The sequence below is a fragment of the Miniopterus schreibersii genome, assembly GCF_964146895.1.
Source record: "Miniopterus schreibersii genome assembly, chromosome: 3".
Lineage (NCBI taxonomy): Eukaryota > Metazoa > Chordata > Mammalia > Chiroptera > Miniopteridae > Miniopterus > Miniopterus schreibersii.
The window spans coordinates 98,871,840-98,899,106 of record NC_138103.1 but is presented as its reverse complement, the minus strand read 5'-3'; the positions used below and the strand labels follow the sequence as shown (position 1 = coordinate 98,899,106).

Sequence of the window (27,267 nt, the reverse complement as noted above, 5' to 3'; positions counted from 1 at the left end):
TGCTGATGATTTTTTACTGAAAAATAATCTCTATTTGGCCTTAAAGAAAAACCATCCCTCCCTGGGTTGGGTCTCCAGAGGGCAGAAGCTCCATTCTAGCTACCTCCGAGGTTTGGGCAGCTTAGCTGGCCTTTTCAGGGTCTTGGGTTTTTTTCAGCTGCAAAGATTATTTAATTACTCTTTACTTAGTACCTACTCTATATCTGTACTGGTCTAAGTACTGTGATTCAGAAACACAGAAGACTGTTCATGCCCTAAAAGAACCCACAAAGAAAGAGGGACATTCACAAGTAATTATGATGCAGTTTTATAACAGTACTGATTGCTAAGGTCTCTTTCATGTCTAAAGTTATGTGACTCTATGAGTTTTAATTAACTTATAAATAATTTATATGCAAATGAGTATCTTTGAAGAACTTATTCCCTTAAGGATTTAAAATATGCATCTGTAAAATTTGTTTACATTTTCAATTCATAATGGACTGTATTTAAGTCTCTTCTTACAGAGTCATAAGGCTCTAAAACTATAAGTGGTTAGTAATACACCCACTGCAATCCCTTCTTCTACAGACAAGGAAACTGGGACACAGAGAGGCTAAGGGACTTGCCTTACATCACACAGCTTGTTACTGGCAAAGGCAGACTAGGCGGACGTGTTCCTCACCTCACGCACTGGCTTTTCTGTAAAGACAATTTAGTCCAGTATTTGTTTGCCCACTGAGGTGCTCACTTCCAGAGCCCTGTCAGTTCTATTGCATTTAGTTTACCTTCTCCAGAATTATTGTGCTGTTTTGAGGAATAAAACTTTCATCGCTCTACTTCACAACTTTTGAAAATTATATAGTGATATGTCGACACATGCTTCTTAAGAAGAGCTGTAACTATATACACGCTAAGACACAGAGCTACAAATTCTACTTCCATTTGCTCTATGCTCCCTAATTGGAGTGAGCTTAGAAAACATCGTTGTCCCCAAATACAAACATTCTTCATTACTCAAACCACAGTGTTACCCTAATTTGTTCATCCCTCGTGGTGAACAAGACGTACAAGAGACAGGGTTCCCTTGAGTCTTTTTCTCTGAGCTGCGGGAGGAAGTGTGGATTCCCAGAGTGTTGGTTCTAGAAGGGATCTTAGAAAACATGTAAGTTAATCTCCACATTGCAGGGGTGTGAAAGCTGAAGCCAGGGGGTGAGCAGCCTTTGCTAAGGCCTGTAGACAGTCACCAGAGCTTAAACCAGAGTCCAGTTCTCTGACTCCCAGGCAGTGCCCATGTCTGAATGGAAGAGTTCTGCTGGAACTCTCAGAATGTATTCTCATTTTGGATGCAAAAATGAATTTAAAGCTATTTTCCTCCCAAAAAAGTGCTACTATCTGCTGTGCATAGAGAAAAGCTTTCGAAATCTCCACCCTCTCATTCACAGCCATCCCCTTCTCCCCTGGCTCAGTTGGTCTGTGCAGATTTGCCCTGGGTAACAGGTAAACATTCAGTTTGTCTTAATGAAAGTCGGAGCGAAAGGCTGAAACTTCCATATTTGCCTGAATGATTTGTTTGTTGATGTCGAAATGGTTCGTTATGAAAATTCCCTGAGCCATTGTTTTCTGCCCGCAGATGGTTTCCTCAAAATTTTCCAAGCTAAGGAACTGTTGATATTATATCTTAAGGCTAAATATTTGTACAAATTAGGCCTCCCTTGAACTTCAGCCAGGCTCGGTGCGGACGAGCCGCGCAGCAGGGCCGCCCCCCGGAGGGCCCGGCCCAGCAGCTGCGAGTCCTTCACGGTCGGTGCCGGGGTAACTGGTCTTTCCACTGTTTCTCTGCATTGAGCCCCAAAGATACCTTCCTGTCTAAGTTTTCTTCATCTCTTCTTCACTCTTCTCTGTAAACTTCCACTCCGTATCCTACTGTGGTCTTTCTCGTGTTTTCTTTTTTGCAGGTATCAGTACAAATCTATCCCAGAAGTATTTATATCACATCAACTAATCGTCTGAGAGAAAGAATAAATATTTCACTTTTATTCCCTGTGTATCGATGTTAAATAGACATAACCTGACTGTCCCTGGTTTTTGAGTTGGATGGTAAGCCTTTAGTTTATTTTAAAAACGGGCTCTCAGTCACCCTGGCCGGGAAAATCAGTTGGGTAGAGCATCGTCCTGAGGAGAGCCAAGGCTTCAGGTTTGACTGCGGGTTTGGATCAGGGCACATGCAGGAAGCAGCCACTGAGCGCATAAATAAGTGGAACAACAAATGATGTGTTTTTCTCTCTCCCTTTCTCTCTCTCTAAAAATCAATAACAAAAAGAAGTTAAAAACAGGCTCCCAGTGAGCAGGCTTCTGTCTTTTGACCTAATCCTGAAGAAGCCACCTAGCCCCTTCCACAAATATCCTGGTTCTCACTCCCAGACAGAAATGCTAGTGGATTTAATCCAGTCTTTGGGACACAAACCCCTGAGGCTGTTCACTTAGTCTTCTCAATGGGATTTTATTTGCTGATATTTTCCTCTGGCTCTAATGTAGCCTGAAGTCCTATCTTTAAGGCATCTCTTAAAAAATTAGGCAGAGAAAGCAAAAAGCTAGCCTCGAGGACATTGGCAAACAGAGGCCAGGTCTGTCCCTTGGCAGGCTGAGAATTCCTCGTTTGGCCGTGGCAGCAAGCCTAATGAGAGGAGAGCCATCACTGAAATAAACAGAACACTGTGTGTGATCAGAGCAGGCACTATGGGCAGCCACACAGTCGCCAACTCCTGGCCCTTTCTAGGCGAGAACTACATGTGTTACAAGGAGCTGATTTGGCTTAAACTTCTACGATCACTTCGATGGAAAGCACTTCAGAGTCTATACCCCTGAAGAGCCTGAAACACAGGCCTGTCTCAGTCTGTGGTCGACAGACAGACATGAGCAGAGCAAGGACGATGGGCCAGGTACAGAAGGTCACCAGCGTGGAAAGCCCTGGGTACCTAGCAAAGGACAATTGTTGGGTGAGACCTAGCCCCTAGGATGACCTTTTCTCCCCTAGCATATCGCTGGTCATGTGGTCATGTGGTTTGGGCCCCCCGACCTTTCCTCCCTAGAGATAATATTTAGACCTCAGCTGTATTTCAGCTCCAGGCCCAGAAAACAACAAAACCCTACCAGCGACCCCATGGCTGACCTCAGGACCAGCTGCATTGGATAATGACCCCCTGCCCGGGCACCAACCAATCCTTCAGTGGAGATCTAGGCCCTGAAAGGACACACCTGGAAAGCCGCTGAGTATTATAATGAAATCTTCTCCTGGGACCTCCCCTAAAATCTCTACCCTTAAAGTACTTAGGGAGGAGGGCCTAGTGGGCTCTCCCTGCGGGAAGCAGGCCCTAGCCTTCCCCTTCCCCCTCCCTGCCCCCACCTCTGCCCCCCCAGGAGCATTACCATTACCTTCCTCAGTCCCAAGCTCCAAGGGCTCTTCCTTTGCCTCTATAACTTGTTTCCTCAGCCCATTTCTTCTACGAATTACTTCTAGCTCTGTGATTTTATAAATAAGTGTTCTCTTATAGTTTGAGTCTTGGCTCTGAATTCTTTCCTAGCCAGAACCCATGTACCGGAGGTTGCTGAACTCAGGCCCAGTCTGACCCCACCTGTCTAACACCAGTGCCCTTCCCGCCGCCTACAGCAAGTCTTCAGGGTTAGGAGATACCTGAGCTAGAACAGTGGTTGTGGTTCTTTTCTTAGATAACTTCGCTTGGCTCCATACTCCTGGTGTCTCGTGGTGGACCCTGGGAAGAAGGCCCACCGCGCTTTGGCCCCTATCTTCTCTCCACTGCACTATTCGTGGAGGAGATGGATGATGTGAGGAGCCCTGAGTGCCGTTCCTTCCCTATTATCTGGCCCCAAGCACAGCTGGGGTACCTCACTGGCACCTGGCCTGATGGTTTTATGCAGTCAGCTAATTATTCGCAGGACTATCTTCATTGAGCACATGCTGGGGAGAAAAATAATGGCAGGATACAGAGAACACTGTGTGACTCAGATTCCAAATTGTCTTCCAAGGACTTGACTCTGGTTCGTGTTATGAAAGGAAAATGGCCTCTTTTTGTTGCTGTGAAAGCTTTGGGGCCGAGCCCCCACCCCGTAACTTCACAGCCACACATCAGAAAATGCAGACATTTTATGCTGTTTTCCAGGAATGAGGGTGGTTAAGAGAACCACCTGTGTCGCCTCTGTGGGTCCTTGTTGAGGCCAATGACATGTATTTGTGCCTCGGTATTGGGAGAGGGGACTCCCATCTGTACTTGAGTGTGTGGGATGGCTCCGGGTAACCTTGGTTAAGGCCTGGGAACGTTACCCGGAGGGTGACGCTGACCCACTGGGCACCTCAGCAGGCTTGCTTAAGACTGGGTAGCTTGAATATCCAAAGCCCTGAAAAGAGGCAAGATCTTACGAGAGAGGAAGTCAAGAAAGATTTCTCGGAAGTTTAGATCTTCGTGGGCTGTAAAAACAAGGGTCACTATTCAGGGGCTGTCACACAAGGTCGGAGAGCTTAGGCGACATGGAGGGAGAACAGCGGAGGAGCCCTGGAGCAGGGGAGCGGCCGGGGACGGTGGGGGGGCGATGGTAAAGCGGCCGCAGGGCCCAGGCTTGAGGCAGCTCCCCTTTGATTTGAACGTGAGCTCTGAGGAAACCAAAGGGCCATGAGAGGAGTAAATATTGTTCAGATTCACTACTTGAAATTCGTATTTAGACTTTTTTTTTTTTTAAAAAAAGCCAGATCATCTTAAAACAGCGAACACCTTACAGCAAACTTCTCTGACGCTTTAATTCGTTCTTTTTAAGTGAAACAGTGGGTCTGTTGGCCAGAAATGACCAGCACATGGCCCCTTGTTGTGAGAAATGTCAGAACTCCCCGTGGTCACTGTTGGGGAGCCCCCTCCATTAAATTAGCCTCCACTGCTACTTGTCCAGACTGGCCACTGTGCATCCTTGCTAATGATGTCATGCTTAAACCCAGTCCCACTCGCAAAAACAAGCAAACAGTGACTTATGTACTCCAGCGTTTCATGCGGCGATAAATAACCTTCTTCCGTAGAAGCCAAGAAAAGACGAAAACACTTTAGCCAAAGTGACTTGAAAAATAAAACTGGTTCTTTTACCTCCTGATCCATGGGTAACGGTCTAACTAAGTAGCAAGTCCCTCTGTTTGAAGGACAGTGTGTAAAACTACTTTGCTTCATGTCTGTACCTGCTGGTGGAGGTTCACACACATCACCCAGTTAATTCTTTTCATGATATTATAATGCCTCTTTCCAGAGCGACTCCAAACAGCAGTGACACACGGAGTTCAGCCATGACCAAATGGGTCAGTACCCAGAAAAGTGAAATTTCTAATAATCTCCATTTTCTTAAATCAAAGAATGCCTTCTAACTTCTTTGGTGATCATGAAGAATGGAAACACAATTTTTTAAAAATTTCATCTTAAAATTGGCATGGGAGTCACGCAGGCCCTACCCACGCACATGCAGTCTTAAAATGGTCTTTTAGATGGTCGCAGAAAACTCACACTTGCCCGCTTGCTCTGGGAGCCTGGAAGGCGTCCCCGGGAGTGAAGCAACACAGAGGCCCTCCCTGGGGGAAACACAGGGGTCCTCCCTGCAGGACCCGCAGACGGGGCAGGCGTGGGGGGGAAGGCGGCGGGTTTCAGGTGGTGAAGCTCTCCGGCCTCCCGCTGCGGTGTAAGCCCAGCTCCTGCTCCGCTTTCAATTGCTTCCAGCAGCTTCTACCGCCACTGTGGACTCTACAAATTGTTTTTACAGTTTTCTCTGTTTTGCTCTGACAATTTCTTTTTAAATTTTTTAAATTAGGTTTAGAATATACAGAAACTTCTCCCTAAAATACCTATTTGTGTCTCTCTTACTGTTATCTTCAGCTTAACACATATTCAATTTTATTCTGAAACTGAGTCTTAAAAACTAGAATGCCTTTGAAGAGAAACCTTCTGCCCTCGCTCGGTCAGTACATGCTGAGGTTCCTGCTGAGAGCCCCGGGAGAGTGTGCGTGGGCTTAGTTACTCGGCATGGCCGACGTGCCGAAGTGTCTGCTGCTATTTCTTCCAGTCACAGGTAAGTTTTCAGCTTTTTTATTATTTTCTTTCCTTCGTTGGTGAGCATGCATGTGAGGTTAGTCTTTCTTGGAACGGCTGGTTTAAAAAAGATTTCTAGATGAAAGTTGGCTCAGTTGCACAGACCATGTTTATTACTACAAAGCATCCTTTATAATATGTGATTGGTAGGTGACAAGGTCAGGGTGGGTGGCTGGGGAGTCATTTATGCATCTGGGAAGCAAACCTTTGTGTAGTGTGTTGTTGTTACTAATTGAAGTGCAACCTTGTCAAGTCTCACTGGTTAATGTTTTCATTTATTAATTCTGTTCTTCCTACTTAGTGTTCACCTTTAAGACTAGTGTTTGAGCCTGGCCAGCATGGCTCAGTGGTTGAGCATCGCCCTATGATCTGGGAATCGATCATAGCTCGATTCCCGGTCAGGGCACATGCCCGGGTTGTGGGCTCGATCCCCCGTAGGAGGCGTGCAGGAGGCAGCCGATCAATGACTCTCTCATCATTGATGTTTCTCTCTCTCTCCCTCTCCCTTCCTCTCTCTGAAATCAATAAAAACATGTTTTTTTTTAAAAAAAGACTAGTGTTTGAGACTAGAGAAGTTGTGAGGTTATTGTTTCATGTAAGTAAGGAATTCTGGGACTCAAAGTATGGTTGAGATTTGATGTTTCATGATTCAAACTCAGTTTCTCAGCACTTTGCCGTGTGTCCTTTCGCTGCCCAGTGACGTGCCTGAATCACATAGCTGTCTGTGCGTGTGCCAGCTCAGGTCACCACCAGCTACCCACTTCATTTGCCCAGACTGAGGATTTCATAGATACTTGAGTTTTAGAGCATGCATTAAGTTTGTGGTGGAATAGAAACGAAATGTGGGCCTGAATTACTTTTGAAAAAAATTGCATGATAGGAAACTTCGGCTATAATTTGTGAATAATCTAGAAGTCATTATCTGTACATGGATAGTAAACAGATCCATTATAAAATGAATGAGTCTTCCTGCTCTGAGGTTTAGGTTGCCAGCTGGAGGTGGTTTGCTGCCTCGAGGACATTTGGAAATGAGGGGAGGAGGTCTGGGGTTGTCATGACTGGGGACAGCCCCAGGCATTTAGCGAGTGCAGGCCAGAGATTCCAGGAAACCCTCAACGGGTACAAGGCACCCTGGCTTAAGGAAGGACTGTTGCATCCTAACGCTGCCGGCACCAGGTCAGAGCTGATGGCGCCCCATTCCTAGGAGGTACCTCCTACGGGGAGACACCAGGAAACTGGGATGGGTCTCCTTCCCCCTTCTCTTCTCTCTTCTTTTGCTGTGCAGCTCAGCCAATAAAATGAATTATTAGAACACAAAAGTCTCCCTCTTTCAAAAATTATAGTTAACATCTCCTGTAAGCAATTGGCAATTTAAATTCTCAGCAGCTGTGTCAAGGGAGCTGATGGTTTTATGTAAGGTGGCGATGTGCTGGAAATGGTTTAAATCTTACTGTAGAAAAATAGTGCTATTGTCTCAGAGAACAAAAGATTGCCTGTAATTTCAAGTGCTCAACATGGGGACAACTGTGGAGGTTTAGTAGCATTAGACCTGAAAAATAGGGTTTGAAATGAAAGCCCAGACATTGATATGTTTACATCGATTAGTTTACATCGATGTGGAATAAGCTTAGAGGCTTTAGAAACCCACACATAGATGAAGGGACAGAGGGTGAAATAAGTTATATATTTGGTTCATCGTTGGCCAACTAAACATTTCTGTAGTCAACCCTTTATGCTCATCAAATGCTTGAATATAATGATTTTTAAGTTGAGGAAATAATTCTTTCGAGTCCATTAGAGCAATATCCCCTAAAGGCAACACCAATTTATCACGTTATTTTTAATTAAGCTTTTAGGCTGTAATTTCTCATCTGTGATTGGGACCCAGAGTTCATTTCTTTATTACTGAGCTAAAATCCATAGACATCTTGGTTAATCTCATTGTGTACATGTAGATACAATTACTTTCAACAAGTCTCCAGCTTTGAAACCTGTTTTCTACAAAGAGATCCCTCCTGAGCTTTCTAAACTATTTTCGTAAACTTTTATAGTAAAGTTGAGTTTTAGTTGTGTATTTCTCTGTCCTCAACTTTTTGAACTCTTGCTGAAAAACAAAGTGGGTAATAAAAAAATTTTTTGACGTGGGCCTGAGTTTCAGCTGTTATGTTACAGTGAGTTGAACTGTAGTTTAGTTTTATGTTAGAAAACTGACATTATCCTAAACAAGCCTCACAACAGCCATCTGGGTTCAGCGGTATTACCACTGAGCTACAGCACTGGAGCACCTAAGAGACTGGGCCCCGAGGTCTAACCTGTGGAAAGGGGCTGATCGGCCTTCCAGTCTGAAGTTTTCCCTGTAACATTATAAAACCTTCCCATTTTTATTTGAATGTGATTGTCTCATGATTTAGCTAATAAAGGCATTTAATAAAATCATGACAGTCCTACAGTGCAGACACCTAAACCTAAAAAGAAAATCATCTTTGTTGTCATCCATTCGTCTAAGCCTAAGAGAACGCTCTTAGTTTGTTTTAATTCAAATAAACTGCTTCAACGTACCTATTAGAAAAACTGAGCCAACACAATCACACAAAAGGTCAATGAGGCATATTCTCTGGTGTCAAGAGAAGGTATCTGAGCTCTCTTTTCCCAAAGGGTAGGGCTAGGCTCCGAAGGTACCATGTCCATGCCGTGTTGAGAGTTTCGCACGGTGACTTGGCCTCTGGGATCGCTCATCCACCCAGCCTGTTGGGTAATTGTTCCCCTCTGGTCTCCTCTCAGATCACTGGAGAAAAAGAGCAGGGAAAAGGCCCTTTTGTTCAAGCACAGTTTCGTTCAACCATCTAGTCCTTGCAGAATAATGAATTCATCCCAGTTTTATGACTAATTCGCTGCTGCTCCATTTGTTCTCTTGCCTCTTCTGACACGCATCTCCCAAGTACCCTTTGGGGTAACAATACCTATTAATTCCTAAGTGTCAGCGATAGGAGAAATCATGAGAACCAAAGCTTTTGTTTATCACAATAGCACCTGAGGCAAGTTCAGCTTCAAGCTGAATGTACATCTCTCCCTCACATTCTCGTGAATGATATTCTTTGTACCTGTGATCTAAACAGATTGAAAAGCACAATTTACAATAGGATATCAAAAGGATTTATGCATGCTCGTGTTTCTAAAGATGGGGGGAAATAATAGGGAAAGTATCTAATGAAATGACTATGGGTAAGAGGTTGAATTTATTCCCATTTAAAAAGGCTGCATGAATTTCTATTGAACAAAGCACCTGGTCACATGAAGCAATTTCGTCAATCTCTCATTATAATAGGAAAGAACTAAAATGTTGTAAATCCAAAAAGGACAAGGGGAATAGAGGAGATATCAGCATACATACTATATATTTTAACTTTTGGAAAACGGAAAGCAGATGGAAGAACAGTACGTGACTTAGAGCAGAGGAAGCCACATGCTAAAAGGGACATAGAGGTGAACACCAAAGACAAGAGGGTCAGTTTTCATCTGCAGACCCCGGTGCAGGCAAAGGACTTCCAGGCACCAGGCCACCTCTCTCAAGATAAGCAACGCCTCCCCCCTTTTTCCCAGCAAGTGACTCTTGGAAAAACAGATCTTACACATGGACTGAAGAACATCAGAAGTGACAAATATGTGACATACATAAAAATGAACAATTTCTTTGTCTTAAATTCTCTGAAATACATATGATGGTTTAAATTATTTCCCCAACCTTTTTTTCATTATCACCCCCCTAGGAAGTTTTTTTAGATTTTTCTCCCCTAATCACTCATTCCCCTCCCCAAATAAAATTTTAATATTTAAGATATATTGGATATGTGTGCCTATTTTGTATGTCTATCTGGGCTTTATACATGAAAAGAAAAAATATATTGTTTATTTTTCTTTAACGCAGTGTTCAGAATGACTCAACTTTTATAAGTTAAGAGTTAAATTAAAAAATGAAAAGGCTCTTAGTAAGTAACTGAACTTTATAACTACATGATTATTGCTAAGTAAATTTTCATGTAATTATTTAGTTCTGTAAATTATAATTTATAAAATTAATAGCAAATTAGCAACATACATAATAAACAGTAAGAAAAGGTTATGAAACTATTAATTGTTGAAAAAGTAATGTAATTTAAACGTTAAATTTCTTTAAAATTATTTTTAATGAACTTAATTTTTAATTTTTGGTTGATATGAGAAAATAAATAGCTGTTAGATGTTCATTTAAATATAGTCAGCATTTTTTTCAACACGACATGTTGGGTTGAATCATTTTTATAGAACTGAATAATAAAATATAAACAATTTTTATATGATTCTCAAAGTCTAAGTCACAAACAAAAACACTGAGGATCCAGCAAACAATATGAGGCAGCCAAAAGCAGCCAGTGGACGCGAGGAGGCCACCTCTTGACTCAAAATAGAACAAATAATCAAAAGAAAGAGGCCATCTACCCACCAGGGTTATTTAGCACTGATCCTGTATACATTATGTCTATCTTCCATGAACTCACTATCAATGTTGCCCGTGTGATAGGCACGAAAACCAACAAAAGCAATGAAATTCTTAGGAATAAGTTTCTGTTGGGTAGGGCCAATCTTTGTGGGACCACAGGCTACTGTAAGACCTAAGACTTTCTCACCACCCCACCAAGAGCCAGTTGTAATTCTTGTGAGGGTGAAGTTCTCCCTGTTGTAAATGCATAGTTTAAAGCAAATAGAAAGTATATCATGGGGTTTACATGACAACTGTAGCATAAAGACTTGAAATCAGGATAAATGGAGTTATAGAGGTACCAGTGCTAAGAAAGACGGAGATAGAAACAAGGCAAAACAAAAAGCCCGGCCTGGTGCTAGAGAGGAGGCTGGAGACGTGCGAAAGGTGAAGTAAGGGCTTTGGTTTGTCATTTAAGACTTTTGTTTCTATTTTTTAATTATGTAAATAGATTGATAAAATAAAGAAAACATTTTAATAAAATATTCAAATTAAACTGCCAAGAATGTGTATTATATCCTTGCCCTCTTTGAAAAACCTAGTTTGTAAAAAGGCCTTTTTACTAATTCCACTCAAAACATCAGCAGGCCTGTTGAGGGAAATAGGCACCACCGTGGTCTGGCCGGCCACGGGCCACGGAATGCTGGATGCAGCAAGACACGCAGCCAAGCAAGCGCCACTAGGGAGCAGCAGGCCTCTGATCCCCGCTGGCCATTTCGGTTTGGCTTTCCCGGGGATCATCCCGAAGCACCCAGGCCTGGACTCTCCTTTGCTAACGGCGCTTTACCTGCACGAAAACCAGGGCTGTGCTCACAGCCGGCAGTGCCTGGGAAGGCGCCCGAGGCCACTGATGGCGAGGAAAAGGGAAACTGAGACCACAGCGGGCCATCAGCCCCAGCCTGCTGGAGCGACGGTCCTAAAACAGTGAGCTGGCCAGGGGGTGGAGGAGGCGCTGCTGCTGGGACTGCAAACTGGGGCGGCCACTGCGAAAGGCCACGTGAGGCTCCCCCCCAAATTAAAACTGGACGGCCTGTGCCCACCGGTCATTCCCGGGTGTAGAGTTGGAGGGAATGAAAGCAGCCGCCTGAGAGATACCTGCGCTCCCACGTTCGCCGCAGCATCATTCACGACAGCGGGGACAGGGGACAGCCCGTGTCCCTCAGCAGGAAAGGATGGCCCGTTACAACGGAATAATTGCCTGTGTGCACTGTGCCGTGTGCAAGGCGGTGGGCACACGCTGCGCTTACAGCCGGGCACCCGCAACCCGTATGACTTTCTGAACCAGTGCCACCCGACACACGGAATTAAAACGAAAAACGAAAAGTGAGGAAATAAAATAAAAATAAAATCTCTGCTCAAGTGCTTGTCCTCCATCCCTTCCCGACCCCCAAATCTAAATTCCATATTCTTTATACTTTCTCATAACACTCGGTGATTTTTATGGTATTTGCCATATTTTATTAGACACTTCTAGAGTTATTACTTAAAAGATTATATACTTTAAGAGATTATATCCTTTTGGGGGGTGTTTATTTGTTTTATATCACTTTTATCTAATATACCATAAGTAAGTTCGTGAGAACAAGGATCATAACTGTTTTAGTCACAATTATGTTAAGGGTTTAATCAATTCCTTCACCAATAGGGGGTCCTCTATGAATCTTTTGAAAATGAACCTGGAAATAGGCTTTCAAAATAATTCCAAATTAAGGGTGGACTGGGAAATAGTTTGAATTTATGAACTCTCTTAAGATAAAATTTTTATAGATTTATAAGAAAAAGGAGGCTTTTTATCAAGTCATAAAAAGATAAACACAGTGAAATAATCAACCCCATTTTTGCAAATGTTTAAAAAACATGTCAAGAAATCAAGAAACTTTTGGTCCATGTCAACAGAAGTTGCGTTTTTCATTAACTGTAAGACTATTTCGCCATTGTTTATAGGAAATATAGCTGTTCCTCAGAGTTTGATTACTTTAAAACGTGACCTCGCCGAACACCTCCATTTGTTCGGTTTCCCTCATTTTTCTCTCTGCTTTGGCCACAGGCCTGGCGGTGTGTGGACGATGACTGGGAACCGCTGTCTTCCACGGCTGGATTCAATACACTGGGCATGTGCTGTTAACGCTCTTGTCAGGCTTCCAAGCATTTGACTGATAAAACTTCCATCTCAAAGAACTTGGAAAAAATGGATATTTATTTGTGTGAGCCAAGTCTCACTGCCTTGTACTCTGTTGTCAAAACGTGGACTTGTTTTTGTGCTCAACACAGCACTCCCTTTGCCACGCAGCCACAAACCTAGCCATGCCCCAAAGGTATCTGACCTGGACCTGTTCCCTCCTTTGCTCCATGCGCCGGGTATTGCCCTTTGCCCAGTGGGTCAAATCACTGCTGTCGTTAGCTTTGCGGTCGTTTCCCACAGCCTCAGAACTCAGAATAAACGCTTTCGCCCCAAGTGCTTTGCCAGACCACTCTCAAGGACCTCCCATCTGCCTTTATTGATTTATTGCCTCATTTGTTAGCTGTTCACAACCCAGAAAATCAACAGTGCTCACTACAGCCCACTCCAAGCTCTCCAACGGCCACCCCTGAACTTGAGATGACCTTCCTCTCCCAACCTCTTTCCTTCCGTCTTATAGCTGATCTTCCATGACTATTTCCACTTTCCATCCTATACACTGATCTTCCATGACCGACTTCCAAGAAGCTGCCCTGATTTGGAAGCACAATTTCTACCTTCCACTTTGCACCCTGTCCTAGGAGATAGAATAAATCATTTTTAGTCAATATTTAACTGATTTATTCATTTCTACAATTGCTATTGGTTGCATGTAGCTCAAAGAAAGCAGGAACTATGCCCCATTCACTTAACTGTGGCCAGAGCTCTGGGCTGACGTCAGCGGGGACACGTGACTTGGACAAATGGGGTCGGGCTCATTCTGATCGAGCAGTGCCATATCACACCACTGTGAGGGTGTTTCGATATCTCTTTTGAAACTGTTTGAAATTGCAACTATTTGAAAATCACAAAATGTATCTCAGTTAAAGATCATTTGTCAGTAATATGTGAAGTATCGTAAGCAAAAAAAGAAAATTTATCAACAGGAAGTGGTGTGCTTTATGAAGTCCAATGGAACTTCTATTTCCTCCAAGGAATAATTCAATTTGCAATTTCACTCGATCTATTCACACATTGACAGAGCACATCTAAAGGACGTGTAAAATAGATGGGGTCATTAGCCTTGGCTCTAATGAGAAGTAGAGTATTTTTGCTCTAATGATCAGTTGGCATCGGAATGCTTAGCATATGAAAAAGCCTTCAGGTAATCAGCAGCTTCCACTGTTCATTATCTTATGTTTAGAGTTATTTTCTTGGCAGAAAATACCATTTGGCTATAAATCTATCATCATTAAGAGAGGAATAATGATTTTGAACAGAATACATATTCTCCTTCTGGAAAGATTATAATTGCTCCATCTTAACTTTCCATGTCCCGGCTCTGATCACCTCCTACACCCTTCTGTTCCTTTGCAATTAAAGGCTTTTTCTACTGGTCAGTCTACATGAAAGCTCATGAGCAGCTTTCTACATTATGAAAATATGGAGCATTTTGTGTGAAAATGGCATTCCATGTCACCAGCCTACAGTGTAGAAGGCCCTGTAGTTGCTGAAACAGCTCAGCTGGCAAACTTGGTAGCATGCTTTCTTTGTCAGTGGCACACATGCAGATATTGCTTAGAGAGCACTCATATTCTTGCACAGAGGCATACCTGAGCCAAACTGCACACGGCATTCGACTCCTAGCTCTGAAACAATCACCCATTCATCTGTCCCAAGCAAGACTACTACCTCCTGGAACTGGACACTGTGGTTACATTGATCAGACCTGAAATCTCCCCTCTAAGTTGCAGGGTTCGGAAAACTTTTCCTGTGAAAGGCCAGAGAGTAAATATTTTTGGCTTGGCAGGCCATACAGTCTCTGTCGCAACTACGTAACTCTACTGTTGTAATACAAAAGCAACCAGAGACAATGACATTGTGTAACTTTATTCACAAAACAGGTAGCTGGCTGTAGTTTGCCAAACCCTACTCCAGAAAAGGGCCCTGAGTGGATCTGTTATTTAATCGTTCATAGGACCCAAGGTGGGTACCCAAACAGGCATCACTGAAAGATGCTAGGCTCTCAGTTGATACAAGGTCACCTCTAGTATTCGGATCACAGACATTTGCACTCCATCTGGAAAATGCCTCCACACCACCTTGCACTCTCTCCACCCGTGTTTTTCCTGTGCCACAGCCCACAGCCTCCTCACTTCTCTGCCCTCCTAGCCCACATTGCTTAACAGCTCTCTTTAGGCTCCCTTGATTCCTCCTGACTTTCATCCTGCTTTTCTGCATCTATTAAATGATGTTTGGGGGGGTTGCTTTATTTACTTTATTCCGCCTCACACCATTTACAAAACACAGTGTAACAGCCGAGGATTAAAGAACACTATATAAAATACGGAACTATGCTTTCTTAAACAAAATAATTTCATAAGCAAAAGGAAAAGTAGCCAAAGCAAAAACTATCAGGGGAAAATAAACATAGTAGACTACACTAAAATGAAGATTTCTCTCTTCGATCAAAGGCACCATAGATAAAATTAACACATGGGTGAGAGAAGAAATCTGCAATATCTAAAACTTCTAAGGCATTAGTATCTAGAACGTATGGGGCATACCTGAAAATCAGGCGGCAAAGCAAAGAAATACAGTAGAAAAGTAATTAGGAAATATGAGTTCTTCATTTACAGATAGAAAATTAGAATGTCGGGCAAGAACGAAAGGATGCTGAAGGTCACTGTTGATCACAGACAGGCTATTTAAGCAAGCTTGAGACAGCACATAGCGTCAGTCGGTTGGCTAACAGCAAAGGCGAGGAAGCACTGGCTCTGAGAGGCCCCACAGGCCCGAGTGAGAGGGGAAGGTGCACAGGTTCCTAAAGAGCCCCCTGAAGTCTTTGGACTTTTGCTCACAGGCTAACACTGTGTTTCCCACGGCAGGGAGCTTGCTCACGGGAGGCGGGTGAGTGGAGCGTGGCTGGCACACGAGCGTCTGGGCTGCAGTGGATTTACCCCAGGGAGGCCCTGGAGAATAATGTTAAATGAAGACACTAAGAAATCAAAGCAAACCTTCAGCCAAATACCATTTCTGTAAGTCACAAAAAATACACATGGAAAATGAGACCTTGTGTTTTTGAAGGACACGCACACGTCAAATAATCATATGTGAGGACAGACATCAGATACATTAACACATGTAACTAATCTGGGGAAAGAAACGAGACAGGATCTTGGGGGTAAATAGTGAAATGAAATAAAAATGAAGGTTTTGCACAGGCCAATGATGATCTGGTTTTATAAACTGTGGGATGGGGTTAATCCTGCACATTTAAATATTTTTTAAAGTGTGTGATGGCATTTAAAAATTATATAGGTATGCATGTTCGTGTGTACACTTAGAGAGACACATACACTGCACATTACATGGCCAGAAGTATTTATTCCAAATATTAACAGTGGTTTTGTCTTGTTATGCAAAATGATTTTAATTTTCCTCACCCTTTTTCATATTTTCTAAATCCCCCTCAATAAATATTCTATAATCAGAAAAAAGCAAGAATCTATACATATTTCAATTAAATGAACATTCCTAAAAGGAAGGCAATTTTAAGCAATTTATTCTAAAGAGTTTAAAAAATCAAATAGGGTCAGAGATTTCTTTTCTCTGCAGTAGCAATACGTTTTGCAATATCCCTTAAATGGGAAAATCATTGAAAATTCAAGTTCCTGTGGAATATCTCACCCTTAAGAGTTTCCAGGTAGCTGTGATTGAAGCAATTGTTTGCAAAGTCCAGAGTCTCCACTAAATGTTTGCATAACACACTGTAGGAGTGTTAGGTCTCAGATATGGCAGCGCTGCCTTGCATAAGCCAGCAATAGGCGGGAAAGCCTGGTTTGGGTTATCATTTAAACCCTTTTTATTGTGAGCACCTATTGTTTCCTCCAGCATTTTTAGATTGGCTCCCTGGACACCACAAACTCTGTTTAAAGGTGAGTGATATATGATTTCATTTGTAATCTTAATATTTCAAAATTGTGGATTGTGTTTCCAACAAACTTATCCTTTCTTGTGTAAAAATAACATAACTCAGAGTATAGTCATTTCTTTGTCTTTTTTTAAAAAAAAAATAAGCAAAAACTACTTTGCTCGAATCTCAAAAGACCCAAAGGTTCATGTCGTAAAGAAATTTTCTTCCAGAAAGCTACCTTGTTGTTTACGATTAAAAGTAAAGCAAACATATCCTTTAGCAGAAAGACCAGTCCTGTGCCCGGGCTCCCCAGTCTGCACTAGCAATGGTAAATAGCATTTCTTGAGCCCTGGGGCATGCTCAGAAGCAAAAAAATAAGAAATAAGAGATTTGAGAAGTTCACATGGCAAAAGAAAGGAAGAACCTGTGCTTGAGAGCAAACGAGATCATCCTCTGAAGCTGCTTGATCAGATGCGCTGAGCTGCCTACAGACAACTCGGTCAAGGGAGGGTAGCAGGTCAAAACCAGGTGGACTTCACTCTGCACTAAACTCTCTCAACGCTCACAAAGCCACCTCCAGCGGCTCCACGGGATCACAGATGTTTGGAGTTCAAGAGCGGATGCTACTTACAAGAAACCTGCAGAACAGGTGCCATCCTCCACGGCCCCCCAGGGAAGATTTTTCTTCACTGTCTCCCTGTGCCACTGAGCATTCCTTGGTTCCATGTTTGTATGAAAATCGCATGGTAATGGGTAGGTAAAATATCCTCAAATAATTTTAGATATCCCCCAAATGCCTAGAGATGTTGAAAATTAACAAATAAGGAACCATTTGATATTATATGCTGGGCCATGAATTTTAAAAACTTAGTGAAATAATTACCTTTATTTGAATGAAAATTATCTTTTTAACATAAAACAATTTCTCTTCATAACAACGAAATGTTATAAAGGAGATGCTACCCATTAGCTCTTTTATGAGCATCTCCTCAAATAAGAAGCTTTGACGTGCCGTCTTAATTTAGAGCAGTTTCTAAATTGCCTCAGAACAGTTAGAGCCAAAAAGGAAATCAGAATATTTTTAAGGGTTCTGTTCTTGCAGTTTTTTATGATAACTGAAAGAAAATCCACCTCTACTTTACCAGCTTTGGGAAGTTAAAACAGATAGTGTGTCTGCTGAGAACTGAGAATTGGCAACCTCTTGTAAGTCAACTTCTCCCGATCACATGCTGACCACACAGAATGCTTCGAGAATTTGTTCTTTCTAAACTTGAGAGAATTATTCTGGAAGAAATCCCTTTCTTCAAAATCTACTAAGAAAAACAAATAAACAAGCAACAGCAACAACAGCCAAACCCTCTGTTTCAGTTTCCCCGTTGAAGCAGTCCTGGATAAGAGGATCCAAATTTGGGGATGGGCTGGGGATGGGCTGGGGATCTGTCTCGAGGTTAGACAAGGGAACTTCAATTGTTCAGAAACCTCAGCTCCCACGGGCCTTTAAAAAGACCACCCAACCCGGGGCCCGGGTCTGCTGTTTAGGCCTCACACCATTGTGTCCGCTCACAGCCTAGTCTGTCTGAACAGCCTGATCCCACCGTCCCATGTTCCCGCGCCGCACAGGAAACCCAGGAGAGGTGTGTTCTTTACCCTGAACTAAAACTGGCAGCAAGTGCAGCGATCAGCTTAATGATTGAAAGCCTGGTACTGGAGCAGCTTATCTGTGAGTTGGATAAAAAACATGGGAAGCATCTTGGGTCCCCGTCTCCTCTCCCCAGACACTGACAACGAATTCTCTTTCTCACTCAGTGCCTAGCAGTAAATTGAAGGACATACTTCAGTCATCTGTCAATGAATTTGGTGGCTTTTATTCCAGTATTCTTCTCTGAGCTTATAGGAAAGTTCAAAAAGCTTAGTGATTTATTAGGAAGACATGCTTTCATTTTTGAGAAACAATTTTTATATCTGATCTCAAGCTTTTGACTTGAACAGAAATTTATAAAATGGTGAACCCCATTTTTTTTTTTTTTTACTGAAGTATTCTTCATCACAACTAAAATGTGAAATAACCACATTAAAAGCAGAAACTCACCCTCTGAGACACTTGAAGGAGCCATGTTTCAGTGGGCAATTTGGCAATATCTAGCAAAATTTTAAATTTACGTATCGTTTGAGCTGTTTTATTGCTAAGAATACAACTGTTGACCCCATGGATGTGCTACAAAAGTGTACTAAGATATATTACAAAGGGGTTTGTTGCTGTGTGTGTATAAACTAAATGGCCACAATTAAGAAAATGGTTCAATCTAATATAATACATCCATGTGGTATAAAACTATGTAGCCATTAAAAGGAATTAAGCAGATATGCATGTATTCGTATGAGAATATGTTCAAAGTATTTTATGGAGTGAAAAAAGCAATGTGCAGAGGAGTATACATCAGACGTTCTCTTTTTTGTGTATGTAAAGAACATGCACACATATATATATAAGAGGTGGACTAACTAAATAAATGATAAGTATTTAAAAATAAATCTGAATCTCAAGAGTTCTAGTTTTTTTTTATTTCCATCAACTCTTACAACAAACTAGAGATTAACCAGATTATCACTCTTGCTAAAACAATGAATGACAATCGAAGAGACAAGTTCGTTTCTAAAGTCTATGAAATATCCTCAATCTGGCAGAAATACTGAGGAGTATTACAGAAGCTTCTGTAATTACGGACTCAAATTACATTATTCAGGTTTCATTAAAACCCATTTGGAGGCTGTTTCTTCTATTCAATCAATTTAACAGTATTTATTGTTCTATAGTATGCTTGCTCTCACTCTGCCAAATGCCAAAATGAACAAAACAGGCCAAAAAAAATTAACCTCCACAGTGTCTACAGTCTAGGGAAGGAGAAAGGGCAGAGGAAATATTTATTTAAATTTAAAAAGTAATTTACATATAGAAAGGGATGTACAACAGAAAAGTTAGGCAGTGAAAGGGGGTAGGAAACACTGGTGGGAGACCACAATTTCCAGTAAGATGGTCAGGGCTCTAATTTTATTTGTAAACTGAGAAGTAACTAAAACCATATGTCTGTCGAAAGAGGAAAAGGGTGTGGGCGACAGGTGGAGGTGGGCGAGGGGGACCGGGGTACGGCAGAGACTTCGCTTGGGGCAGTGGGCACACGATGCAGAGAGCAAACGATGTTCTGTTGAGTCGTACACTTGACACCTCTATGGTTTCGCAAACCAATGTCTCCCCAGTAAATTAAATTTTCAAAAATTGGGGTTAAAAACAAACCATATGTCTAAATCAGTTTGAGTATTTAATATCAAAACATATTTTGATCTTCACAGGCCCTTGCTGTAATTCACAGAGCCTTTAATTTTGAAAAATGCGTGATCAACAGCTACGGTTAAATTTGCAGTACTCTTAAGTGTTATTACTAATTTTAAAAGCTAATACTGAGCGATGATCCTATGCCGAGGACTGTTTCAAGCACTTTACATGAATTTTCTTACTGAATCCTAACAAAAGTCTTATGAAGAAGATAAAAGTATGATTCCTATTTTACAGATAATGAAACTGAGGCAGAGAAATTAGGTAAAGGGAATTTTACTTCTTTAAATGAAAGTTACTATATTAATTACAGCAGTATTTTCTCTATATATTTAATCATGTTGCATGCTTTGTTAGAGATATAAAGATCAAAATGGCAATATTGGGGGGCAGAGATGGCTTTGCAAATTCCTTTCAATAATTCACAGATGCTCAAGGCTCCTCAGCACGCGGTGGCCGCCGCTGGTCACAGCTTTCCCGCATTCTGCCGCATCTGGATCAGTCCTCTTGCCGTCTGCGTGGAAGAGCTCCCAGCCTCGAAAGGCTCTCCAGCTAACACAATCGTTAGTGTTACTACAGCTTCAGTGAGGGATGCACCCCATCTAGGAATGAGGGGCCTTGGGCTCTTACTGGGCACGTAGCCTCCATGTGAATGCGCCCCTACAATCCCCACTTTCATCGCCCATAGAATGAGTGAGCTGAGGCTGCAGGTTTCAAAGGCTTACCCCAGCCCTAACTTCCATGATTGAAGTAGTCGGACAGTGAACTCTCTCTAATATCTCTGGATATTTTATTTAATTAATTGGGGTGACCTTGGTTAATAAAATGTTATAGGTCTCAGGTGTTCAGTTCTGGAACACATCCCCTGTACAGTGTACTGTGTGTTCGCCACCCAGCCAAGTCTCCGTCCATCGCCGTTTGTCCCCCCTTACCCTCTCCTACCTCCTCCAACCCCCCTTCCCTCTGCTCATCACTGTTCTATGTCTGTGTCTATGAGGTTTTTGTTTTGGGGGAGCTGCTTTGGCAGGTTTCCAGGATGTCAGGACACTGAATGGAGCATCCAGCAGAGTGGTCCTAACTCATTCCCCAGACCCAGAAAAATAGGAAAACCTGGGACGTACCTGAGGGTCCCGCCCACACAAAATGAGCAGTTATTTAGAAAAGGGTAAGGTTTATAAGGATTCCCATTTTGGAATGAAATGGGTCCCAGATATTCACTGCACACTTTGTCTTCTAGCCTCTCACTAACAGGTCAGAGAGACTTCCTCATACTGCGGGTTGTGACCACAGGAATACGTGCCCTAAAAATCTTTCAAAATAGAATTTCTAATCCTGAATGTGTAAATTCATAGCTGTTAACTTGCCTCAAGGAAGGGGGGGGGGCAGATGTTTTCTAAGATGACATCCAGTCTCTGAGAAGCATTTGTAAAGCTTTCGCCCGCCAAGCCTTTCATACCCACTGTGTGGTTCCTCTGCAGGCCGGAGGCCCCGAGCATGGCCCGACGCTCGGTCTTGGGTTTCATCCTGCTGAGCGCGCTGATGGGCGAGAGCAGAGCCTGTTTCTGCGACCATTACCCATGGACTGAGTGGTCCAGCTGCTCAAAAACCTGCGACACGGGAACCCAGAGCAGATACCGGTGGGTGTGGGTGTGAGCCGTACAGCTTTTCTGTGTGCCCTGGGAAGGACTCACTGAGAAATATCAAAAGTGCCAACTAGGCAATGGGAAAAACAATGTATCTCAAAATAAGGACTCATGAACTTGCACGGAGCTTGAGGTCTTTTCCATGGAAAGTTGAATGGAAGTCTGCTTTTGTTCTTCCATAAAATTGAGGAGTTTCAAAGAAATTTAATTAAGAATCTGTGCAATTTTTTCAGTTGACTCTTTACTTAGTATCACTACTCAAGCTTTTTATTCAGTCATCATATAACTGCTTGCCACCAGCGAGTGAGTTAATTATAGAGCATTTTCTACTCATTAAACAGAGCCTAACAGGACTTCCACTGAGCAGCATGGCTGACTATTAGCTTGATTGTCGGCATGTGCGAGAAGCAGGAAAACTGCGCAACATTTAGTCTTTCCACCAATTCAGACGACTAGGCCCCAGCAGTTTTAAAAAATCTGTTAGGTGTTTCTGTTCCATGGAGATGCTCACATGACTTGGGGGAGAAAGGCATATGTTTAGTATGTTTTGGCTATCACAGCACTTTTTAGAAACTTATTTCAGGAAACTATTTTTGCATATGTAGTGAGTCTCATTAAAACAACCGATTGACTTCCCCAAGGAGCCAGCCACTAAGTATGTGAGAACAGATTTGTTTATAATACTGTTCTACTGAAGAGACCCTCGGGAGCTCTCCCCCCCCACCAAGCAAAGTTCAGCAATAAATCCGGTTCCTCCCCACTGTGTGCTTCTCCAGCCCTCGCCACAGGCTCCTCCACGGACAGGCCACGCTCCTCCACACGTGGCCTTTGCACATGCCCTTCCTCCACACGCCCTTCCCTTTGTTCCTGGAGAATTCCCATGAGTTTTCCAAGAGGAATCTCTCCTGCCACTTTCTCCTTGGCTCCCTGGCCCCTCACCACTCTGATTCCATTTCGATCGCGGTACTTACCACCTTGTGTTGTCATCTTTTAAGCAGTTTGCAAGAACTTTCTCCCTCCCTTTCTTTCCCATCCACCGTCTTCCAGGAATTCCATCAGGGCCAGTGTCATAGGGAGTGACCCCACACTTACAAGGGCTTCATGCCTGGCTTAATGATGTATCATCACTGTATGAAATTCTTAACTTTTTAATAAGAGCCACCCACCCACCCTCCATTTTCATTTTGCACTGGGCCCCATAAATTATGCACCTGGTCCTGAGTTCCATGAAGTAGCAAGGGCTGCATTTAGGCCAACCTAGCTGATTTTTCATGAAAACCTTCTTTGCTTTTATTCCTTGTGGTTAATACTCCATGGTGCTTTTCTTAGGGGGCTGGAGCCACAGTGAGTATACCCATTCTAAGCAGATTTTTTCTCACCGTCACAGACAAGTAGTAATAAATGATTACTACGTGAAGAACTCCTGCATGCAGCTTTGCACCCTCAGGGAGATCAGAGAATGTAACTGGAAAGCTTGTCCTGTCAACTGCCTCCTGGGAGATTATGGACCATGGTCAGACTGTGACCCTTGCGTTGAGAAACAGGTAGGTGATGCATGGACATAGTCAGGAAATCTGGATCACAATAAAAAGACTCAGAGTCCCTAAAAGGCTCAAAAATCACAGAAATGCTGAATTTCTTCAATTTCTGAAAGTAAACTTTCCCACCTTCCATTGAGGGGAAATTTCACTTAGCAATTTTTTGGAAGTCATGGGGGATTCATTTCCCATGTTTCCCTGTTGTATGACCACTGAAGGGAAATTGTGCCCCCCCGGACCCACACGGCGACTGCCCAGCTCTGTGCCCTCTGAGAACACAGGAAGCAAAAGCAGGTGCTAGAAAAGGAGGGTTTCAGTCCAAGGTTCATAATTAGGCGGAAATTTGGAACATTAACCAAAAGCCTGACTCCTCGACCTTCCTCCTACTTCCCTCTCCCCCTGGGAAAGTCCTTTGGTGTGTTTATTGTTCCTGATGCAATATTTACCCACCTCAAGCTCATTCCTGTAAGGGCTTTGCCCGTGCGAACCCCTTCAGGGCAGGTGCTGAGCACTCGCACATGGGGGGAAAGAATGAAGCTCATCTGTGAGGCACCCACTCTCTGAGCCAAACTTTACATGCGCCCCTTATTCAAACTTCACACCACATCGTTGTTTTCGACCCATTTTACAGATGAGGAAGTTATGGCTCATTAGGAGTTAAATAATTTGCTCAAGAATACACCACTAATGCATGTAGGAGCTGCATTCTGATCTCAAATTTTTCTGACGTCAAAGTCAGTACCTTTTAATCCTGTCATATTTCTTTCCTTCCCTGACTCTGTTCTGCTACTTACCATTTAAAATCCTTTAAAGTACAGAGAATGTGTCAACCTTGGTTTCCATGGTGACTTCCTTGTGCAAAAGAACTCCCAAATCCTTTCACATTCATCACTCAGGTCACACTGGCTTCGAGACAGACAAGGGCTGTTATTATCACCCTGAAGAATCTGCACTCAGGAGACACTCAGTAAATATTTGTGCATTAGATTTTGATTTAATTTAGAATCATTTGATTTTAGAGCTGGAAGTCTATAGAAACTGAGGCCCAGAGAGGTGATAACTTCCTTAAGGACACACAATCATGGAATCAGCAAAATCATTCATTAATTCAGGAAGCACCACTATAATAACCATCACTACCGTGATTGAGAAGCCCAGAGTCCTTAGCTACACCTTGGCTTTGACCCTGCCTCAGACTTACGCATCTCCCCTCCTTTTCTTTCAGCTTAAGGTCAGATCTATTTTGCGCCCCAGTCAGTTTGGAGGAGAAAAGTGCACGGAGCCCCTGGTGAATTTTCAACCATGCATTCCATCTAAGCTCTGCAAAATCACAGAGATCGACTGCAAGAATAAATTCCGTTGCGACAGCGGTAATGTACTTTTGGAAAATGCTCAGCCGCCACTAAACGTGACTTGACTAACCTAAAGTTATTCCAACTGACTCCAGTCAAAGCTGGACAGAGGAGTCCCGCCGCGTTTTAGGCGTGGGAGGTGGAGGGATTATGCTGCCGGCTCCTGAGCTGTTCGCGTGTGAAATGACAGCCTTCAGCTACAGCCCCTTGCCCACCCACCCGATTCACTTCTCCTCAAGTACTGGTGGCCAGGTCCCCACCCTGCTATAAAGCACCAGGGAGAGGGCCGGAGAGGAGGGAAAGAAGAGCGGGAGGCAGATACTTTTAAAAGTTAACTATTAGCCTGGCCGGGTGTGGCTCAGCAGTTAAGCATTGGCCTTAGGATCCAGGTGATCGAGGTTCGATTCCCGGTCAGGGCACATGCCCGAGTTGCGGGCTGCAGCCGATCAATGACTCTCTCATCATTGACGTTTCTATCTCTCTCTCCCTCTCCTTTCCTCTCTCTGAAATCAATAAAGATATATTTATTAAAAAAAAAAAGTTAACTATTAATAAGCACAAATCTATAATCAGAATAAGCAATTGAGAAGGGGCAATAAATTTAAAAGAGTTTCATATAGTTTATTCAGCTAAGAATATTAATATTGAGATATTATGTCATGAGTCGATGATTAGAGATGGTGTGACACATTTTCTGGGGTGGTCCATTGATTGGCTCTAAAAGTAATTCCAAAAGCAGAGACTGAAAACGATTTAAACACTGGCAACATTCTCTTCAAGTCCAATGCTCATTCAGATTTATAAATTTTGTTAAGTTTCACCAGATCACAATCAAATATTGAATATACTACTTAATCTATCTTTTGTCTTACTAATTAATAGCCCTTCAATGCTCACCATTTCCAATAGTCTAGATCAGATTTCAGCAAGCTTTTTCAGTAAAACCTCAGGTGATAAATATTGTAGGCTTTGCAGGTCATAGGCCTATGTTGCAGCTCCTCAGCTTTGGGTCTTAGCATTAAAACTGCCATAGACAGTCTATAGACAAATGAGCATGGCTGTGTTCCAATAAAGTTTTATTTACGAAAACAGGCAGCTGGTCAGTTTTAGCTCCTGGGTCATAGTTCACTGACCTCTTATCTAAATAGTCAATTTGAAGTTAAATTTAGAGTTCAGATTAATACAATTTGTATCATTTTGTGTACTCTGGAATGCCCTGGGAACTAACGTATTTATAACTAGATAGCAGATTTCGAATTCCATAGAAAATTGACCCCAGACCCTTGGCATAAGATTTTCCTCCTTTTACTTCTTGCTTCCTGCCTTCAGCTTTGCCAGTCTTTTCTAAACGTCAGACAGAAATGCTGGTGTCGGGGTTGTCCCTCTGGGCCCTGCTCCCCCAAACCTGGAGTAAGAGGGTGGGATGAGGGTAAGGAGATGCACAGCATGACTATGTGAATAAGGACCTGTGAGATAACAGACAAAAGAGGACAGGGGGAAATCTCGGTGGTAGTGGCTGAGGAGACTGCAGACTGAAGCGTTATATCCAGAATATTCTGATGAAGGTTTAGGACTGAATTATAACTGTTTGAATCTTGAGGGAGAGAGAGTTTTTAGAACAAATTACCAGGAAAAACTCCTTTACTTAATAGATAATAAATTCTACAGTTTGTTACAAAAGAGCTTTGTTTAAGCCAAAGATATACACAAGTTTAAGAAGGCTTTAAATACATTCAGAGGCCACCAATTCATAATGAGCGATTTCAGGAAAGTTAGTGAGATACTTACAGCTAGTCACTAGTTCATCAGTAATATTTCCACAGCCATTGATAAAAAACTACATTATTGAAATGCATCTGCAATAGTTAGTAAGCAGCTACTACCCTGAGCTCCCTGGCCTGCTGCCCAGGTCCCTTCACCAGGAATCCCTAGATCTTCCCATGATTCAGCCATTCGCTGGTTAATCCCTGGCATAGATTTGGTTGGCATCCGTTCCGATTGAGTGATGCATGGCCTAATGGTCATTAAATAGTCTACTAAAGATGGTATTCTAGTCTGCTCTCTTAAAAACATCTCAAAGGGAATAAAAGGTTGGATGGACCATCATTTTCTGACTCAGAACTGTCTGTCCTAAACAGAGCTTCCCTCCTCCCTCACAGTGTCTGTTCAGAGTCCTCCAAGAGTCCCCAAGACTAAGTCTATTAGTTCACTGAATCTGAGAATTGCCCATGAGGCTCACCTCCATGCACTGTGCGAACTCCTCTCTCAAAGCCCTCATTTTAAGCACAGAAAACTGGAGAACTTGCAGCAGGTTTTAAAAATAATATCATTGCAGTAACAAAAATCAGTTCAAATAGATAGGAAAAGCACGTACAATTTCTAAATGATTGCATGGCTCCAGGAGTAAGTGTATACACATTATGTGTATGTGCTGGCTGATTACTAAATCCTGCTCTATCTGGACTGCCCTTCCCTTCCCCATCCTTCTTTGGTAGAAGATATGTGTGTGGCTCACAATATCTCTCCCTTGGTGGTTCCTACTCCATTGAGTTTTTGTGGCCTGGAACCATTCTTAGCTGTGTCCCACCAGACTTATATCACACCTGCTACGCAGTCCTAGATATCATTCAAGAGGTGTCCTCTTGCTTTCATCCCTACTCTTGCTAATAGGTCAAAATAGATAGAATTTCTTGGGTTCTA

At 42.7% G+C, this 27,267-nt stretch overlaps 1 protein-coding gene across 3 annotated transcripts in view; it reads left to right on the top strand.

Annotated features, from left to right (window-relative positions):
* The first annotated feature begins 16,549 nt into the window (after positions 1 to 16,549).
* C6 (complement C6) overlaps positions 16,550 to 27,267 on the top strand; it is a 48,197-nt gene continuing 37,479 nt past the window's right edge. The window contains exons 1-5 of one of the 3 annotated variants that reach the window (XM_081132869.1): positions 16,601 to 16,725; positions 20,463 to 20,597; positions 21,513 to 21,671; positions 23,065 to 23,221; positions 24,441 to 24,585. In XM_081132869.1, the coding sequence (XP_080988995.1) occupies positions 21,529 to 21,671; positions 23,065 to 23,221; positions 24,441 to 24,585 (445 nt within the window). In that variant the 5' untranslated portion in view covers positions 16,601 to 16,725; positions 20,463 to 20,597; positions 21,513 to 21,528. Of the gene's footprint in view, positions 16,726 to 17,051; positions 17,457 to 20,462; positions 20,598 to 21,512; positions 21,672 to 23,064; positions 23,222 to 24,440; positions 24,586 to 27,267 lie in introns of those variants that run through there. The other 2 variants (XM_081132868.1, XM_081132870.1) reach the window with 2 other exon arrangements.